The sequence below is a fragment of the Sphaeramia orbicularis genome, chromosome 15, assembly GCF_902148855.1.
Source record: "Sphaeramia orbicularis chromosome 15, fSphaOr1.1, whole genome shotgun sequence".
NCBI classification, from domain to species: domain Eukaryota; kingdom Metazoa; phylum Chordata; class Actinopteri; order Kurtiformes; family Apogonidae; genus Sphaeramia; species Sphaeramia orbicularis.
This window is the reverse complement of record NC_043971.1, coordinates 2,785,123-2,806,689: the sequence shown is the minus strand read 5'-3', so window position 1 is coordinate 2,806,689 and position 21,567 is coordinate 2,785,123. Positions and strand designations below refer to the sequence as shown.

The following is a 21,567-nucleotide window of genomic DNA, read 5'->3' as shown; positions in this document are numbered from 1 at the left end:
CCATAGTATTAGAAGTAGGACAGAAAGGGACACGTGCACGGTTACCAACCAACACGCATCCCCCAGCTGTACTGCGTGCGAGTGAGTACCCCACCACCCACCGGCGAAACGCACGAGCGTGCCCCCCCCCCCCCCCCCCATTCCACACCGCCACATCAGATGAACTCCACAGGAAACACAGACTGTATCCAATGGTTCAATAAATCAGTCATTAAGGAATATGACCTGGTTTTTCATGCAGTGTATAATCAGTATTTAGCTTTTATTCTTATAGACCGTACTGAAAAAGAAATTCAGGTTCTCAGGAAAATTGCCGTTTATCAATTAATCATTAATCGATCGATAAGGGCAGCCAACAATTAATGAATTAATCAATAATTTGCATCCCTAGTTTTTACCTTCCATAAATTCATCCTACTGGACCAGGTTGGACACTTTTGACCCACTTGCCGCATGCTTAAACCCCCCCCCGCAGACCTGTTCTTGTGCTGGGAGCCCCTGCGTGCAGCTCCGTAGGTGTCGAGACTGTAATTACTGTGTCAGATTTACAGTGGTACTTCAGGATGAGAGGCCTCTCCCAAAGGTCACCAGGGCTTTAGGACTGATCTGCACACGCTGCTCCATGTTCTGCATGTGTGTGGTGTGTGGAGCTCCAGTCTGCACTGCCAAAGCACTGGGAGCTCTGGCCGTGACCTTACCTTTGTCTTTATTGCCGGTACCTCAGTAATGGGTGTCTAATGCAGTGGGTGTGTGTTTCCCTGCGCGCTGCCTCCCAGGTGGCTAATGGTCCGACTATTGATGTTTTCACTGGCACACAGGGAATTACACACTGGGGCATAATACTGTCCGTCCTTATTTCTGTTCTCGCTCTCTTCATCAGTTTACATTCCGCTTCACACCCTCCCTCCCTCCCTCCCTCCTCATCGAACCCCCCCACCCCCACCCCCACAACATGCTGCATGCGCCATAGTAGAAATGTCAAGTGCTACATTTGCATGCATATTAACAGCCCGTGACAAAGTCGACGCCCAGTGTCTCTCCAACTCTCTGATTCATCATCTGTCACCAGGAAGGTCACAACAGGAGGCAGAGCGGCGCAGAAAACCAAACACACTAACGAAGGTGGAGGGAGGGAACGGGAAGTAGAGGGACGAGCGTTAACGGTGGCGTCGGACACATGAGTCCAGTTTGATGAGTCAGCTCTGTTCGACTGAAGGCGTTTTAGGAACATCTTAGTAGTACTAGTAGTTTTATTTCCAGCACATAGAATCATCAGATAACAAAGAATCATACAACATGGTCAAAAAAATAAATAAATACAATTTTTCTGCGCTCAAAAAGAAGTGGGAGGAAGTATAACTTATTGACTCCACCCCCTTTTTACAAACTAATAAATTAAATCCGCTTCCTTTGCTTTGTTAACACACATTTTCTTCTGTATATTTTTACAATAACACAAAACACCCAAACAAACCATTCACATCCACTTGTTAGTCACCTCACACACAATCAGATTTCTGTTTTTAATATAAACTATAATATTTATATGCATTTTAAATATTTACTCCAAATACAGTGATCAATAAATGTGATGATATCTTTTTTATCATGATAACCAATTAACTACAATAATATCTTATTTTATGCGTACTTCTATAATGTTCTATATTTTGATATTACAGTGGATTTATACATGAAGTGAGTCGCTGGTAACAATATTGGAAAATGAGCAACGAACTAAGGTTATAACGAAAACTAAAGAAATGACGAAAACTAGAATTGAAAAAACATTTTTGTTAACTAAATAAATAAAAACTATAATTAAAAGAAAAGACGATAACTAACTGAAACTGTATTGTGTGTTTACAAAACTAACTAAAACGTATAAAAGTTATGGATAAAATTCCCTTCGTTTTCATGTTTGTCAATGTCAGATTGATACAAAAGGATTTATTTCGCTCTAGCAATTTTAGCTGCTGACACCGTACGCCACTTCATGGTGCGTCACTTGGTTTAGAGTCGTCTTCTGGTCCCCACTGCACATGGAAACATGGAGACTAAAGTTGCAGAGTCCTGTCTGGGAATTTGACAGCGAACAAGAGAAAAGATATGAAAAAACTAAAACTAAACTAAGACTAAGCATTTAGAAAAAAAGTCAAAACTAATAAAAACTATCAAACCTGCTATAAAAACAAATTAAAACTAACTGAATTAGAGAAAAAAAAGTCAAAACTAAATAAAACTAAACTAGAATGAAAAATCCAAAACTATTAGAACCTTGCAACGAACAAGAGAAAATCACCGAAAACGAAGACTTACTGCCAAGAAGAAAAGCAACGTCAGTTATCTGGAATTATTTCAGCTTCAAGAAGGATGAAACTGAAACATGTGTTCTGTGTCGACACAACGAGAGGAAACACAACTGATTTGTTTGACCATGTACGTCGGCGCCACACAGCTATTTCATATCACAATATATATCGCAGGGTTAAAAAAAAGTTGCAATGTCAGTTTTTTTCCAGTATTGTACAGCCCTAATATTTAGCTTTTTTTAAATGGAATTCTTCATTTTCCCACATTTCCCTGTGGTCTACATAAACTGTAAATGCTCTGCTTGGGTCTGAATTATTCATTAATATATATCTGTGTCGTGATATATCTATATCGTGATCCTAGTATTGTCATTTGTATGGTATTGCCAGATTCTTGCTCATACACAGCCCTAATCCCAACTGTCCAGATCTGTAAAATAATAAACCAGTTAAAACAGGACAAAACGCATTAAAAGCCACTGGTTAAAACCGGTTAAAACCACCGATTTAACACGAATGTTGTAAGAAATGAATGATGTCACTGTTGTTATGGAAACATGATAAATAAAGTTGTTAAAAAAACCCAACAGACAAACCCATCCATTTAAAGCCGCTGCTGCTGCATGTGTCCAAACCAGGACCAACTGAGCCCTTTTAACCCCGTAAGTGACAGAACAGCGTTAAAATTAGACGTAGAAGCCCAGGTCGTAAGTGCACATGTACGGACACACGGTGGAGGTCCTGGTGGGATTCGAACCGACATGTGGTTTCCATTAGTGTTGTGTGGTGATCAGCCAAGGGCGTACGGTGACAGAACCACTGTCCACTGCTCAAGGACCAGGACATTTAAACAGAAACAGATCTAAACTTGGATCCTGTCACAGGTCATTTGTCAAAGGTGTGAGTCAAAATTCACAAATACCCCCACCCCCACCCCCACCCCCACCCCCATACACCTGAAGTATATGGACAAAAGTATGTGGACACGTTGAATTCAGGTGTTTCTTTTCTAACAGGGGTCTGGGATACAAAACAAGAATGACTAATGTCAGTATATAGTTTTATATTATAGGATAAATATCACTGCATCAGTTTGGTTTCAACTGTTATCTTTGCTTCTAAAGTGACTCAGATGATTTGGACTTCATTTCTCTCAACATTTTCACTTTAATCCCATTATTTCCCAGACGTTTCTCTGTTCTAGTCTAGTTTTTTTTTTGTTTTGTTTTTTATTCACTATACGCAGATGTTTATGCACATTATAATCTTTGAAAATTAGAAATAGTAGTATTAGTTTCTTCAGTGGTTAATTACTTTAAACAACAAACCGAACCAACATATCTATTGTTCCATATACAATGCGACCAAAAGGGTTTAGGCTGAAGTTCAGACTTATTTTGCTGAACACTATTTACAATTAACACAATCTTTCCACAAGAAAATAAACAAACAAACAATAAATAAATAAACAAACAGTGTGTAATCATTGCTAAATATCCAACACAAGAGAAAACATATTTAATTTAATTCAGGTAAATCAGGTCCTTATCTCAACTACCAGTATTGATCCTAGTCTTTTAAACAAGTATTTTCTTTAGTCAATCCTGAGCTCTGTATTTTTGAATAATAGTTTATTCAGGTATATTTGTCATTATTGTTTTGTACTCCAAACACCTAAATTCAACGTGTCCACATTAGGGCTGTGCATCGGCAAGAATCTGGCAATACGATACAAATCACAAAACTTGGGTCATGATACCATATATTCTGATATATCATGATACTGCTAAAAAGGAATTTTTTTTTTTAATGATTATTTCCTTGAAGAATGGAATTCCAGCAGAAATCTGCACAAATACTAAACACATTTTTATTTGATCACAACAGGATCTAATGTTCTATCACAAAATGTTCAAACTGTGTTCAAACTGAAATTCTGTTTTACACACATTCCAGTTTCAGATCCTGTTCAAATGTTCAGATTCTATTAGTTCACAACTAACATCAGAACAGGATTTGAGTTCAGTCCCAACAAAGGAACAAACATTATTTAATAAAAGAGTGTTAAATAAAAATAAATAAAATATAAACAAAAAAGAAAAACCAAAAAACCAAAAATGAACCTCCACAATATCTGCATTTGAATAAATACTAAAAATATCGATACAGTATTTTTTAATATCGATAAAGAATTGTGAAATTAAATATTTTGATATATTGCAGAACAGATATTTTCTAACACCCCTGCTAGGACCACGATACAATATATTGCGATATATCATGATACTGTTAACAAGGCAATATTTTTTGATTGTTTTGTTTCTTCTAAAATAATATTTCCTGGAAAAATGTAATTATACCAGAAATATGCACAAATACTAAACACATTTTTATTTGATTAGAGCAGGATTTAATACTGTATTACAAAACCTTCCTCTGTAAAAAACAAATTTTGTTATAAATAATAATAAATAAATAAATGAATAAATAAATAAAATTACGTATTACAGATATTACGCGATATATTGCAGAACTAATATTTTCTAACACCCCTACAAGGACCATGATACAATATATCATGATATATCACAATAATTTTAACAAGGCAATATTTTTTGTTTGTTTTGTTTCTGGAAAAATGTAATTATACCGTAAATATGCACAAATACTAAACAAACTTTTATTTGATCAGAACAGGATTTAATACTATATTACAAACCTTCCTCTGTAAAAATGGAATTTTGTCATAAATAATAATAATAATAATAATAATAATAAATAAATAAATAAATAAATAAATAAAATGATGTCTTACAGATATTACGTGATATATTGCAGAACTGATATTTTCTTACACTCCTAGTCCACATACTTTTGTCCATATAATCTACTTCTGTCTCCACCTCGTTGATGTTTCTACATGTCCGTCGTCTTCATTTTCTCCAGCCGGCCACGACGTCACGTATAAGAACATTTTTTTAGAAGTTGAATTTTTGTTGTTTTTTTTTTTAGATGAAATCAGAGGGCAGGTTGTTTTTTTTTCGCCGTTATAACTGTGAAGCTGTGGTGCCTGGACTGACGTTTAAGCTCCTTCTTGGACAAACACAATTTGGCTGTCAAATCAATGAGGAGAAATGGTGAAAAGGAGAATGGGCTGGGGGGGGGGGGTATGGAGGGGTATGGGGGCGGGGGGGGGTAATGCACTGACTGTACACAGAAATGGAAGCAGGGAGAAGGAAGGCAGCTGGATGGGGTGTTTTTGGACATGTGTGAGTGCATGTGTGTTGTCGTCTGTGTGTGTGTGTGTGTGTTGTGTTTGCGGGGGGGTTAGGGTGTGTGTGTGGGGGGGGTGGATAGTATCTTTAAAGGTTGACTGAACAGATTCTGCTGGTGTCGACAGCTCCAGAATATTGCTCATATTACTTCGGCATCAGTTCTTCCCCTCACTCACTCACTTTCTCTGTCCCTTATTTGTGCCTTAGCCCCGCCCACTACAGGTTGTGTGTGTGTGTGTGTGTGTGTGTGTGTGTGTGTGTCCCTCTCAGCTGGTGATTGGTGTGAATCAGTCTCTAAAAGGCTTGTAATTGATTCTCCTGTAATTGGTCAATGACAGGAGATGCTTTGGCAGAAATGGAGCATAAACATGCCGTAGACACTATTTGCAGGATCAATGGGAGGCGGCTTTTCTCTGGGAGGGGGGTGGGGGTGGTGGGGGGGGTCCTCACCATCTCTGAGGTTTTTCTGCAGAGGTTTTTAAGTATCACCACCGTGTCTGATTGAGGCACGAAGGCTGGAGGAGCTCAGCGGATCAGAGACTTCTCACAAAAAGCCTTCTCTCTCTTCCCCCCTTTTTTTCCAGCTGTCATACTGTTTTTTTTTGTTTTTGTTTTTTTTTGGGTGGCGTCGTGGACTGACTGGCACAGCGGGAGAGTTTAGAAACAATGAACGGATATAAGGATGTATAATACCGATGAGATTCAAACTAAAAGGAATACACACTGGCACCAGGACCACAGCTGGAAAATGCAAACCTGAAGGATTTGAGTCTAAAATAAGGGTTCCACCGACCTGCAACTAGGAGGAAAATATGAAAATCAGGTTTCAGGTTCATGGTTATTCAGTCGTCATCCACAGAAAATACAAACACTGAGGCTAATTTTAAGTCAAACGGCTGTTAATTATGTTCAGACTGAACAGACTTAGACAGGAGCTAAATGCTTTTACGTCAAATTAAAATAGTTTTAGGCACCAATCAAAACATTAAAAATCCTTCCTGCTTGTATCCCTCGAAAATATCTTTATTTAAGATAAGACAAAACAAGATAAGATAAGATATTTCAGGTTCATGTTTATTTAGTCCTCATCCATTACACAGAAAAGACAAACAATGAGGCTAATTTTAAGTCAATTATGTTCAGACTAAATGCTAAACACATTCAAATCAAAATCAGTTTTATTTTACCAATCAAAACAGTAAAAATCATTCCTGTTTGTATCCCTCGAAAATATCTTTATTTAAGATAAGACAAAACAAGTTAAGATAAGATATTTCAGGTACATGTTTATTCAGTTTTCATCCATAAGTCAAACGACTGTGAATTATGTTCAGACTGAACAGGCAGAAGCTAAATGCTTATACGTCAAATTAAAATAGTTTGTCGATCAGTGAAAACAGTAAAAATCGTTCCTGTTTGTATCCCTCGAAAACATCTTTATTTATGATAAGATAAAATAAGATAAGATAGGATATTTCAGGTTCATGTTTATTTAGTCCTCATCCATTTTACAGAAAATATGAACAATGAGGCTAATTTTAAGTCAAACGACTGTGAATAGACTTAGGCAGAAGCTAAATATGTTCAAATCAAAATCAGTTTTATTTTACCAGTCAAAACTAGGAAAAATCATTCCTGTTTGTTCCCTTGAAAATATCTTTATTTGAAATAAGACAAAACAAGATAAGATATTTCAGGTTCATGTTTATTCAGTCCTCATCCATAACACAGAAAATACAAACAATGAGATTAATTTTTAAGTCAAACGACTGTGAATTATGTTCAGGCTGAATAGACTTAGGCAGAAGCTAAATACATTCAAATCAAAATCAGTTTTATTTTACCAATCAAAACAGTGAAAATCATTCTTGTTTGTATCCCTCGAAAATATCTTTAGTTAAGATAAGACAAAACAAGATAAGATGTTTCAGGTTCATAATATTGCTTAAAATTGCACTTGTTTTTCTTAAGACAATTCAAGTTGTTCATGTTATTTAGATTTTTAAGGAAACTTTGTTGATGTAAACCTGATCATAATAGAATTTTACTTTTTTACTTTTGCGTTTGACACCCCGTTGTAGAAGATGACGGTGTTTCCATGGTAACTACAGAGCCTCTGAACGTCCAAATGGGTCATATCTGATGAGCATGAAAAGATGAAGAACTGTATTTTACACCAGTTATTGGCATGTATTGACAGGATTAGATGATCAACAGGTGTGAAACAGTTCAGATCAGTAGATGGTTTTGGGTCTTTAAGGGTTAAAGTTTGAGTTCCTGTAAAAATCCAGCAGAACGTCGTGTGTCTGAGGATTACATGCAGCTCATCCCGTTTGTCTTGTGTGTGTTTGTGCGCAGGGTTACGAGGTGCGGAAGATAACGGCCATTGACCAGGATCTGGGCCGACCCAGAGGCATCGGCTACACCATCATCTCAGGTCTGAGTCACAGAATCAATCCCACATTCACAGCACACAGAGGGGGGCATCGATCAGTTCTTATCATAATCCCACAGCAATAATAGACAAGGCTCATCATGCACAACAGTCGATAAGAGCCCAGAGCCTGTGGACGAAGGGGGCGGGGGGCTCGCACTTCAGCTATTAATCAGTGTTCGGTGCAGTTATGCAACAGTCAGCTTTTATTTGGTGGTATTATTCAGGAGGGGCATCGGACTGTGGAGGGGAGGGGTCCCAACACAAGAGCAGGATCACATGAGCTGGTGTTTTTCTTTTCTGTTGTTGTTTGACACTTCACATACAAGTTCAAAGACTTTTGTCATTATTGGAAAACTACGATGGCATATTAGAAATAAAACACATAAGAAAATAAAAACGCCTGTCACTACGAGAAGAAAGTCGTAATATAATGAGAAGAAAGTCATAGTTAAAAAAAAACCTCATTTTTTAATTAGAGTGAAGTTTTAATATTTTGCGAATAAAGTCATAATATGAGAAGAAAGTCATAGTTCAGAAAAAATCATTATTTAACAAGAATTAAGTCATAATTTTTCGGGAATAAAGTCATAATATAATGAGAATAAAGTCGTAGTTTTAAAAAACTCATTATTTAAGGAGAATTAAGTCGTAATATTTCGGGAATAAAGTCGTAATATAATGAGAATAAAGTCGTAGTTAAAAAGAACTGATTATTTAACGAGAATAAAGTCATAATATATCGGGAATAAAGTCATAGTTAAAAAAAAATAATCATTATTTAATGAGAATAAAGTTGTAATATTTTGTGAATAACGTCATAATATAATGAAAATAAAGTCATAGTTCAAAAAAACTCATTATTTAATGGGAATAAATTTGTAATATTTCAGGAATAAAGTCATAATATAATGAGAATAAAGTCACTGTTTTTTAATGTGAATGTGTGTGGAAATGACCAAAAATAGTCACCTGCTGGATAAAGGCTAAACATACTGGACTCCCTCTTCCACATGACCTTACCTCTGACCCCTGAGCAGGCGGATCTTTAACGGTTCTTGGTCGGTGGAGAACTCATGTGTGGTTGTGATAAGGCGGTGGCAGCATTCCTGTTTTCAAACTCCTCGTGTTTTCTTCGCTTTGCCAAGGTTGCGATGTTTGTGCCTGCCAGTTACTTTGGCTTGTACGTCTGCCAGAAGGATATCGCAAACGCTCACGAGCAGATTAGCATAAAACGTGGTGGACATGTTGACCTAGGGGCAAGAACGAGCTCCCAGTCGGGTTTGGTGTTGATCCAGATCTACCAGTGTCACTATTAGACACTTAGGCTATTTTTTTTTTTTTCTTCTAGTTTTATCTAAGAAATTACATGGAAATACAGAACTGATTCCAAATCCCTCAGGTGTGTTTGCAAGGTGAATAAATCGATTTAATATAAACTTTAAATCATCAGTGGGAATTGTGTTTTTGGGATGTTAAAGCTGTTTTTTTGCTGTTTTTTTTTTTTTTTTTTTTTTTTTTTTTTTAATGTCAGTGTCAGTTTGCGGTTGTTGCGATGAACTGACCACGTTCTTAAAATTATGATGTTCTGTGAAGTTTAGCCTCCAGGAGTTTATGGTAAATAGTTGGAGAAGCGGACAACTGCGTGAAACTAACAGCTGAGTTTTAATTCTGTGAAGTATATGAGTCCATACGCGTAGAAGTGTGAAGGTCGGAGGTGGGAACAGGGTGGGCGAACCCTTCAGACCGACCGTCATATTAAAGGAATAAAAACCAAAGTTTCCTTCGACGCTTATTTTAATTTCAAATGAACCGAGTTTCATTCTTTTACACATCGTATGAAAAGTTACTGTTGTGACGCTGGTGGATATAGTCTATAGCACAGGTGTCAAACATGTGGCCCGGGGGCCAAATCCAGCCCACCAAAGGGTCCAGTCTGGCCCCTGGGATGAATTTGTGAAATGTAAAAATTACACTGAAGATATTAACAATCGAGCATGTTCAATCTGAAGTGGGTCAGACCAGTAAAATACTATCATAGTAACCTATAAATAATGAAAAAAGAGCTCTTTTTTTTTTTTGTTTTAGTGTCAAAAAAGTAAAATTACACAAAAATGTTTACATTTACAGACTGGCTTTTCACAAAAAATATGTGAACAACCTCAAATGTCTTAAGAGAAGTATGTGGTATTATAACAATATTCTGCCTTTTACTACAGGTTTTATGTATTTGTAGATAAACTGTGATCTGTAAGTTATAGTGCACATGTATAAATGATAAACTGAGGTGTAATATTGTTAAAATTACACTTATTTTTCTAAAGAATTTTCAGGTTGTTCATAATTGTTCATGTTACGTTCAAGTACAGTTCGTAGATGTGAACATTTTCATTACGGAATTTTACTTTTTTCACTCAAAAACATAGAGAAAACTTTGGAGTTGATATTATTTCTAAGTTCTTATCCTATTATTTATACTCAGTGCCAATGAAAACCCAACACTTGAATGTGTTGTACTGTTCCTGAGCTGCATCAGTATGTTTCAGTTTCACCTGTAGAAGATAATCTCAGACAATTTCTTAACAACCTGAGACAGGCTGAGCTATTGTCACGCTTAAATGAACTTGTCTGCGTTCATAAGACTTGTTTTTCTCATTGCTCAGCAATGAACTGCTCAACTTAAGGAACTGTGGTCAGTTCAGGAGTGCTCATGTTCTGTATATAAAGGCAAACTGAAAAGCACCAAAACCATTTGCAATAACTCAGCGATGCCCAGACTGACACCTGACCACAGATGCCATGCTATGGGGCTCCTGGAGGTGGAACCTCTGCTCGGCAGGTGGTGCACCGTTTTGGATGCATGTGTCCACCATAGTCAGGAACAACAGAGGCATGAAGAAACTGGCCCAGCTGCAGACAGACCTGGTCCTGGACCAGCACCTGTGACCACGCCACAGCAGGACCGCTACACTGAGCTGCAGCACCTCCAGGACCGCTACACTGAGCTGCAGCACCTCCAGGACCGCTACACTGAGCTGCAGCACCTCCAGGACCGCTGTGGGACTGTTGGTTTTGGGGGTCCTGGAGTTTCCTTCTTTATCCTTATTTTTTGTCAACAAATTTGGATGTGATTTTTTATTTTTACAGTATAGAAATGGCCTATGATTAATTCCAAAGAGCTTATGGAATAAAAATCCTCATCGATTTAAAAAAATATAAGAATCTTCAAGTGTTGCGTTTTCATTGGCACTCAGTATATATTATTTCACTGGTCCGGCCCCCTTCAGATCAGATTAGGCTGAATGTGGAACTGAACTAAAGTGAGTTGGACGTCGCTGCTCTGAGGGGTGCAGGTAAAGGCTCACACTCTCACATTCCTGGGGTCGGATTCCCACATTCGACACTGGGGTCAGGCTGTGACTCAGCAGATGGCACCACAATGCGTATCTTCATCACCAGAATTCCCATGGTGCACTGGGCTTATTGAGCAGCGCCAGCCCTTATCAGCCAGCTGGCAACTGTGGGGGCGCCCATGTCCTTCCACAGCGGCCATCCTGGACTCCACAGGGGGCGTTCACAGTCCAAAGGATACAACTGCGATCCTTCCAACGGACGCTCGGGTCCACCTGATGGACGAACGCCTCGGACCTGGAGGATCTACGAGGGACTGTAGGGCCCTCCGGCTTAGAGTCTGGTTTTGACCAGCTCTGTAAAGTGTCATGAGATAACTTTTGTTATGATTTGGCGCAATATAAATACAATTTATTTGATTGATTGATTGATTGATTGATTGATTGATTGATCAGGAAGACCACCGCCATGTACAGTAGTGTATGGAGTCAGAAGAGTTTGTTTTTTTTTGTCTAAACCCACTTTTCTCAGTCTGTGGGTCATTTCTTTGTGTATTTGGACCCTAATAGTTCAGACAGTTTGAATTTGAACCCTCCAGCTGCTGCAAAACTATCTTTAGATTCATTTGGGAAAAAATCCAGTGGATTTCTACAACCTGTTTGAATTCTAGTGTTGCTTTTGTCAACGAAAATTATGACAAACTAGAAAAGCACTTGGAGGGCACTGACCTCTGCCAAGGTAGATCAGTCCCCCCCCCCATCACCACCAAAATGTAATCATGTCTTCCTTGTGCCAGTATCAACATTTCCTTAAAATTTCATGAAAATCCATCCATAACTTTTTGAGTTATCTTGCTAACAAACAAACAAACATGCACGCAAACACACAAAGCAAAGTGATCACAATACCTCCTGGCGGAGGTAAAAAGAGACTGACTCCTGTGCATTTAAAGGGCCAGCGTTCCAAACCACCTTTCTGGTGTCATTAGTCATAAACAGGGTTGAAGATGGACCTGTGGAGTTGAATGAATGAAGAATCCAGAGCCAAGCAGAGCATTTACAGTTTATGGAGACCACAGGGAAATGTAGGAAAATGAAGAATTTCATTTAAAAAAGAAAAAATCACTCCTTTAACAGAAATATGACGACAGGTTCATCAAGTTCTAATGCAGGTAAAGCACTGGCATCATTCTGGAGTCCAAGGAATATTTGGATCCCAGCTGGAACCAAGAAATAGTAGGTTTTGTAGAGTTTGGAATGAGAGGATAGAGGAGAAAACCTGTGCACGTGGAAAAACCTGCTGATTAAAGCCAGTGTTTTGCTGATTATTTCGTATATACTGAGTTTGACCAACAGCCAGAAGGTAGCAGAAGAAAGAACAGGCAGACCATGAGAAGTAATAAACAACTCCTTCATTGATTTTCCAAACTGATTAATCCTCTGGAGGGTTGTGGGGGTGTTGGAGTCCATCCCAGCTCCCATCGGGCTCAGGCGAGTTACAACCGGAACATGTCGACTCTGAGGCTACGTTCACACACCAGGGCCTCATGGATAAAACATGTACGCACAAAAACCTGGCGTACGCCCTTTTCCACGCTCACGTTCAGATGTATAAAGAGTGAAATGACCGTGGAAGTGTGCGCTCCTCCACGCCAACTCCACAGCCGGAGTACACATGTTTCTAGTGTTTGGAACCAGTGGAGACACTGAGAGGTGACACTGAGAAACTGTTTATAATGTGGAAAAGGTCATTCCTCCGATTGATGTGCACATCAGAAATACACAGAAGAACAATGAACACACCGACACGTCATCCTACTGTCGGAGCAGCACATCCACCACCAGAACCAGAACCAACCAGACCCTGGACCCATCAGTGCCAGTCCTGCCTGGGAGGACATTCAGCAACAACCACATAAACAGACAAGGACCCAGAATTCACTGGTTGATAAATGCATTTACTGTAGTCTTCATGTCTGTGAGAACATTTATTAGTCGGTCCAGTCGCTCATAGACTCCACCCATTGTCCTCACGATGTCCTCTGGTGACCCGGGTCAGTACAGACCCATGCCGGTCTGAGGGGCATCAGCAGCTGTTGGACCGGAGGACCGGCTAACGCTGGGGAGTCAGCAGAAGCCTGTGTGACAGGAGGATGAGACTGGGTCTGACCAACTTCTGCCTCATTGTTGGAAAATAATAATTTGAGTAATTAACCCTTTCATGTATGAATTATGGGAGCCTTAAACAACAGTGTTTTTATTCCTCTTTAGTCATTAAAAAACAATGCGATTGAAAAACTTTTTATGAACCTATTTTTCTTTTTTTCTCAGTTGCAGCTGGACACCATGCATTTAATTTTTGAAGCAAAGAAATGTGTATTTACTGATATACTGTGTGAAATCTATGAAATAAACACATTTTTGATGCTGCTAATTTGATGTTTTCTCACATTTTAACATATTCTAATACTAGTTACTACTCACTTCATGGAGATAATATGCAAAAAAAAACAACAACTTATGTGTAAAAAAAAAAACCTGTTAATTGCAGTCACACATGTTAGTGCAGATCAGGCTTATCAAGAACAGCAAAGTTACAGTAATGGGATGAATTGCAGTGTATGGTTTGATGCATGTTGGCTGATATGGAACGAAAACAATAAAATCCATGAATATACAAAAGTCCAGCGGTAGAATAGCTGTCCACTGTACTGCCCACTATGCATGAAAGGGTTAAACATGAGTCAAAGTCTCTGATTTCCTCTTTGATTTCCTGACATGATCACACATGAACCTTTATCTAGTTCAGCTGTGATCAGACTGTTGTATGACCCGTAGAATGAACTCATGTGTGACGTACACTAATACTAAATCTATATTTACCTTCTGGTTGATCCCAGTCCCCTCTGTCACACCAGTGTCACCCACAGTATCATCGACTCTCTGCTCAAACGGCCTGAGTTCGTCTCTTTCTACTTCTACCTGTTTCGGCCTCCGCTTTGCGTCCACCTTGACGTCATCATCTGATCACGCAGAGAGGGGAATCCCACCTGCAGACCCCGTTTATACTAATTTGCATATTTAAATGTGGGCGTGGAGAGGGAGGAGTCAGGTACTCCGACATATGCGCTCAACTCCACACTGATTGGGATGAATAAAGGAAATGTGCTTGGATTCAGGCATACGCACAGTTTTATTCATCTGGATTTTTTTGTGCATACAGACTTTTTGGGATTTAAGCGTACGCCAGGTTTACGTATGAAATCCATGCAAGTCTTTATACATGAGGCCCCTGGTATTTTTGGTGAAATCAGATTTTTTTGTGTGTTCATTCATATTATACATTAAATGTGACTTCTATCAGCTCGTGTGGGTTAAATTCCTTGTGTTCTGTAATTCTCCATTGTCTGAAATTGTCACTTTATTTCATTAACAGCAGCAAAACGGATTTAAATCCTGTTGAACTTTAAGTCGTGACAGACTCTGAAGAATCCCCATAAACTAAGTGAAACACTATAGACCAGGGCTGTCAAACTCATTTTAGTTCAGTTCCACATTCAGCTAAATTTGATCTGAAGTGGGCTGAACCAGTAAAATAATAACATAATAATATATAAATAATGTCAACTCCAAACTTTTCTCATATTTTACAGTGAAAAAGTCAAATTAAACCATGAAAATGTTTACATCTACAAACTGTCCTTTCAAACAATGTGAAGAACTTGAACAAACTGAAAGAATAGGTGTAATTGTAACAATATTCTGCCTCAGTTTATCATTTCCACATGTTCATTCTAACGTACAGATCACAGTGGATCTACAAACACACACAACATTTAGTATCAGACAGAATATTGTTAAAATTGCACTTATTTTTCTTAAGACATTTCAGGTTCTTCGCATTTGTTGAGATTATTCACATTTTTTTGTGAAATTATACTTAGTTTTAGTGTAAATACATACAAATATTTACACTTACAAAGAGAAAAATGTGGAGTTTTGAGTATTTATAGATTTTTATGATAGTATTTAACTGGTCTGACCCACTGGAGGTTGAATTGGTCTGAATGTGGAACCTAAACTAAAATGATTGTTAATTTCTTTATATCTATTTTTGCATTTGACAATTTCATCCCAAGGGCCAGACTGGACCCTTTGGTGGGCCGGATTTGGCCCCGGGACAGATGTTGGACACCTGTGGAATCTGAACATTTGAGCAGGATCTGAAACTGTAATGTCTGTAAAACATCATTTCAGTTTGAACACAGGAACATTTAGTGATAGAACATTAGATCCTGTTGGGATCAGATACAAATGTGTTTAATATTTGTGCAGATTTCTGCTGTAATTCCATGCTTTCAGGAAATAATCTTTTAAAAAAGAAACAAAACCAATAAAAAATTGCCTTTTTAACTTTTTGTATCGTGATATATGGTGATATATCATATCATGATCCTAGTATTTGTGGTTTGTATCGTGTTGCCAGATTCTTGCCAATACACACCCCTACGGGCCACATGTGTGACACACACCCCCCCCTTGCCTTGGCGTGTGCACTTACATGTATGGCCTGAAGCAGCTGCCGTCGTCGTCGTCTTCGGAGCGGCCGTAAACGCTGCTGCGCTTCCGTTCGGTGCACACACATACTCAGTCTTACTTACCGTCTGCCACCGCATGTTCTGTTATTGTGTGCGCCACGTTTGTTGCAAAGTTGAAGGGCTGAGTTAAGCTCTAGAGGAGAAGAGCATTAAAAAGACATTAATTAGGTGGTGCGATGTATTCCCAGTCATTGCAAAATCAAGAGTTATAGCACTGCACCGAGCCCTGGTGGAGACGCAGCCTGTAGGGTTGATAAAATCATTATAAGTTTGATAGATAATGGAAGTTGAAGGGTGATGTGGCGCCAACAGATAAAGGTGGGAGCGGAACGTTGTCAGATCAGGCTTCTCTCCGCATGTGTGACTCTTGTACGTGTGTGTTTTTGTGTTTTGTTTTGTTTTTTTTAACAACTGCGTGCGCTTCCACATGTCGACACGTGCACCGACGGCGGCAGATTAGCGCCATGGCGTGCTCGTTTGCAGACTCAAGTGCGACTCGGCGCCTCCCCCTCCCCCTCCCCCCTCTGCCACGGTGTCCTCGGAGAGCGCCGCTCACTCCTGCGGGACTCGTCTCATTAGTTCAGTAATTAAGATAAACGAGGTTTTAATTGCAACTGTGATTTATGCTAATGTTGTGGGACTGAAGATGAGGATTTCCTCTGCCTCCTCCAATCAGGGGGCGGATCTGGGATTTGATCTGAACAAATGATGGAGTCGCTGAAACGCTCGGCCTCAGATGTTGCACTTCTTGTTGTTGTTGTTTGTTGTTGTTGTTGTTTGTTGTGGTGGTGCAGGAGCAGGAGGTGGTGTTGCTGATAAATCCTGGTCTCCGTAGGGTGCATGTGCAGCTGGATCTGTTACACGACCTCTGACCTACTGCTCTCATTAGCATCGACCGCTATGACTGCAGCCTCAAGCTAATCAGTCGTTTCATCATTTTCTTCTCATTTGACTGATTTTACTGCAACAATAAGATGAGTTTCTATAAGATATCAAGTGGATTTTTCTTTTAGACGTAAAGGATGAGAGTTATTATATCAGAAACAGAGAAAACTGAAGAAAAAGTGAATTTTTCAGCCAAGATATCGTTAACTGAACATAAACCCAGTGTGTCCATCCACTGTCATTGATCCAACTCCATGGGTTTGACTGGTGAATCAATGTTGTAGAAGATGACGGTGTTTCCACGGTAACTACGGAGCCTCTGAACGTCCACATGGGTCATATCTGAGGACCATGAAAAGATGAAGAACTGTATTTTACAACAATTATTGACATGGATTGATCAGATTAGTGGATCAACAGGAATTAAACAGTTTAGATCAGAAGATGGTTTTGATTGACAGTTAATGTTTGGGTCTTTAATGGTTAAAATTCAGTTCAGTTAGAGTTGTGGTTATTTTTGTTACATTTCCAGTGTGTGTTCACGTGCACGAGGCGGCGTGAAGTGGATTTGACAAAAACTTGTGAAAAAAAAACTCAAATGCAAATTCACTGCGGTGTGGAGTGAACAAACTTTGCTGCTTATCGCCATCAGAGGGTGGCGCTGTCAGCTACAATACACAAAAAATAGTAGAAACAGAGCGTTGTGTTACTGTTTTCAGCCTGAAATGACTGTGAAGTAGTTTTCACTGACGTCACACTGGAATAATTTCCTGTCCTCGTCAGTTACACAACCTGTTGTATCAACAGGCATGTTTTCTCACTTTATCCACCACAAACAGAAAACGTAATTTTTTCTTCATTTTTCTCTGTTCTTATATTAAAATTCAATTATTAAAATTAGGAACCAATTATCCCTAACTTTACATCCCCCAGTGAGAAATGATGACAGAACATTCAGCCCAACACACGTGCAGCCGTTAGCCATGCACACGTCGCCCGAGAAAGCTGACTTTGGAAATGTTTTTGAAATGGTCTTAAAAAGTCTTAAATTTAACTTGAAGAAACCTGTAGGAACACCAATTACACTGGGTTACAAAAAAATGTTTTTTGCAAGTTGTCTAGGTTTTTTCAGCTGAATTGGGACCATTTTGCACCGCTAAATCCAAAAATGACATCTGTTTTTCTCAATCAGGTCAGGTTTTTTTGCTAATTTGATTTTGAAAAATTTGATCTTCTCACAAAATTGATTACATTTTTGTGACTTTATCAGTTGATTTTTTTATATAGTTCTCACCCAAAATAGGTTTTAAGAGAAAAACAAAATCATTTTCTAACAGGATTCCTGTTAGGTACAATGGTGTATTCAGCGCAGATGGAGCAGAATACGTCAGGCTTATTTTTGCCAGATCTTCTAGTCGAAGCCATTTCATTCACCTGTAATATTAAAAAAAACATTAATCATAAATTGGCAAAAGTAAAATCTTCAGAACTCGTTTATTGCAAGAAATATGAATGAATTTTGTATCATATGATGTGAAAATGCCCATAAATGTAAGCAAAAATGTTAAAAAGCCAATATGTAGCAGAGTTCAGAAAGTTGACCTGATTGAGCAAAATTAATGTGATTTTTGGATTCAGCACCAAAATGATCCTAAATCAGCTCAAAAAACTGAACAATTAATTTGTTGTTGACCAGTGTTATTTACACTGAAAACTCAAAATAAAGAGGATAATATTATAATAAATGGCAATAATCACATTTATGTAGAAGTTGCTACAAAATAGTTGAATATCTGTTGTTTTAGACTCTTTCTATGGCTACAAAACTAGAATGTATGTAGAAATCTCTGTTACTGTTTCAACCTGAAATGACTGTGATGTTGTTTTCAGTGTGATTTATGCTAATGTTGTGGGACTGAAGATGAGGATTTCCTCTGCCTCCTCCAATCAGAGGGCAGATCTGGGATTTGATCTGAACAAACGATGGAGTCGCTGAAACGCTCGGCCTCAGATGTTGCGCTTCTTGTTGTTGTTGTTGTTTGTTGTGGTGGTGCAGGAGCAGGAGGTGGTGTTGCTGATAAATCCTGGTCTCCGTAGGGTGCATGTGCAGCTGGATCTGTTACACGACCTCTGACCTACTGCTCTCATTAGCATCGACCGCTACGACTGCAGCCTCAAGCTAATCAGTCGTTTCATCATTTTCTTCTCATTCGACTGATTTTACTGCAACAATAAGATGAGTTTCTATAAGATATCAAGTGAGTTTGACAAAAACTTGTGAAAAAAAGTCAAATTTTTGGGATGATTCTTTACACTGAAAACACAAAATAAAGAGGATGATATTATAATAAACGGTGATAAATCACACATATCACACACATCCTCCTGAGAGCCAGGAGAGCACAAGTTTTGGCTTTTTTAAATTAAATAATTGCCTTTATTGACAGCAGTATAATGCAACAGTTTTTTCAGATGCTTTTTTTTTTTTTTTTAATTTTCATGGAATGTCCTTTGCAGTGGACAGGGTTTTTTTGTTGTTGTTGTGAAACTCTTGTCCCTTACACAGGACAAAAATGCATTGCTGGATCTCAGGAGGTTATGTAGAAGTTGTCACAAAAATAGTTGAATATCTGTTGTTTTAGACTCTTTTTTGATGGCTAGAAAACTTTAAATTACCGTACTTTCCGGACTATAAGCTGCACTCACCCTGTCTCCAGCGTCTCACCATCACTTCACTGATGCCAAGCTTACGTGCAGCAGCTCTATTTCCTTCTTCGTCAGCCGGATCGATCGTTAGCTGAGAAAATATAAATTAGCCGCGGGTTCACAGTGTGTGGAAAAAAGTAGCAGCTTATAGACCGGAAATTACAGTATGTAAACATCTGGAGGTGGATCATTTATAACTATTAACACAGTAAAAAAAATAATCCAAAATCTCCTCTTCTTAATCATTCCTTTATTTATTTATTTATTTATAATTTTATTTTTCTTGAACGATGAGAGACACAACATCTTCCAGTCACATAAATCTGCCACATATTCTTCACAGTGTCCACATTAACCCTTTCATGCATTAATTGTGAGAACCTTAGTCAGGATTTTTTCTTCAGTGTTTTTATTCCTCCTTAGGCATGAAAAAAACAATGCAATCGAGTTTTTTTTTTCTGTGGAGTTACAAAAATATCCATGCATTTAATTTTTGAAGTAAAGAAACGTGTTTAAAACCCAACATCAGAGAGGAATATGAAAACAATGAAATAAAAACATGTTTAATGCTGCTAATCTGATGTCTTCTCACATTTTAACATATTCTAATGCTATTAATTCCTCACTTCATCGAGATAATGTGCAAAAAAAAAAAACGTTCTTGTCTAACAAATAACTGATTTACACTCAAACATGTTAGTGCAGATCAGGTTTATCAAGAACAGCAAAGTTACAGTAATGGTGTGAATGTCAGGATATGAGATGATGCGTAAGTGTCCACTGTGTTGGCTGATATGGAACTAAAACAACAAAACCCATGAATATACAAGAGAACAGCTGGAGAACAACTGACCACTGGAGTGACTTATGCATGAAAGGGTTAAAAAAAAACAACAACAACACTCCAATCATTCATTTCTAATCCACTAATCATCCTGCTGTGTCGGTGTCTGGGGTTAAATCCAGGTCTGTGCAGTTCTGTTTTTTTTTTTTCCCCATAAACCGTTTTCCTTCGGAGCCTCTGCAGTCACTGACAAACCAGTATTGATCTGATGAAAGTTATGGAAGTGTTATTATCACCGTTCCCCGGTTCAGCAAATGTTCAGCCAAATATTTAATGAGCGTGAACATCTGAACGCACTCCGTCTGACCTGAAACTGAACAGACTCTCCAAACCCAGAATGAAATGGCTTCATATTATGGCCCTGGTTCCTCTCAGTGTGCATTAAAGTCATGTTCACATATGAACGTGTGCAGGTGAATGGCTCCATTAGGAGATGCACAGTCCAACAAGTGTCCAGGTGTTCAGGTGTCTGTTTGGGGGGAGTCACATGTCAGCACCGTCCGGTTGCAATGGCTCCAGTCTCTGTTCAGAATATCAGATGATGGTTACGGTGACAGCGCTGGTGTCGTGGCGTCGGAGGTGTGAACTCAGCGTGGTAACACTTGTGTTTTTGTCTGTTGGGGCGTCTTGCCAGGTCATCACTGGAAATGAGAAGCTGTTCTCAACTGATTTTACCTGGTGAAATAAAGGTCAAATAAAGAAAACAAGATTATCCTCTGCATTTTCCTATATTTAATTCACTGAGTGTAGATGTTCATTAAAGCTCAGATGAAAGTTGAGTTATCATGTCCAAAACAGAAAACTGATGAAAAAGTGACTTTTTCAGCAGAAATAATAACTGAACATAAAAACAAGTGTCTCCAACCTTATTTTACTCATTTTTAATTTTTATTTATTTATTTATTTTACTGATTTTGTTTATTTATTTATTTTTTTTAAATCAATTTTGTTCAATTTGTGGCTTATTTTACTTATATACTGCTTGTTATTTTGTTTTATGGTTCATTTTAATGATCACTTTGGCTGTTTTTGTTCATTTTGTTGCTTATTTTCATCTTTTTTCTTTTTTTTTCATCATTATTTTGTAAATTTTGTATTCATTTTTGTTAATTTAATTGTTTTTTTTATATATATATATATATATATATATAGTGTTTCCATCT

General features: G+C 38.3%; 1 protein-coding gene across 1 annotated transcript in view; it reads left to right on the top strand.

Annotated features, from left to right (window-relative positions):
* Window positions 1-21,567, top strand: part of LOC115434550 (cadherin-23-like) — a 219,508-nt gene that overhangs the window by 96,864 nt on the left and 101,077 nt on the right. The window contains exon 6 of the mRNA XM_030156586.1: window positions 7,946-8,024. Within this exon, the coding sequence (XP_030012446.1) occupies window positions 7,946-8,024 (79 nt within the window). The remainder of the gene's footprint in view (window positions 1-7,945; window positions 8,025-21,567) is intronic.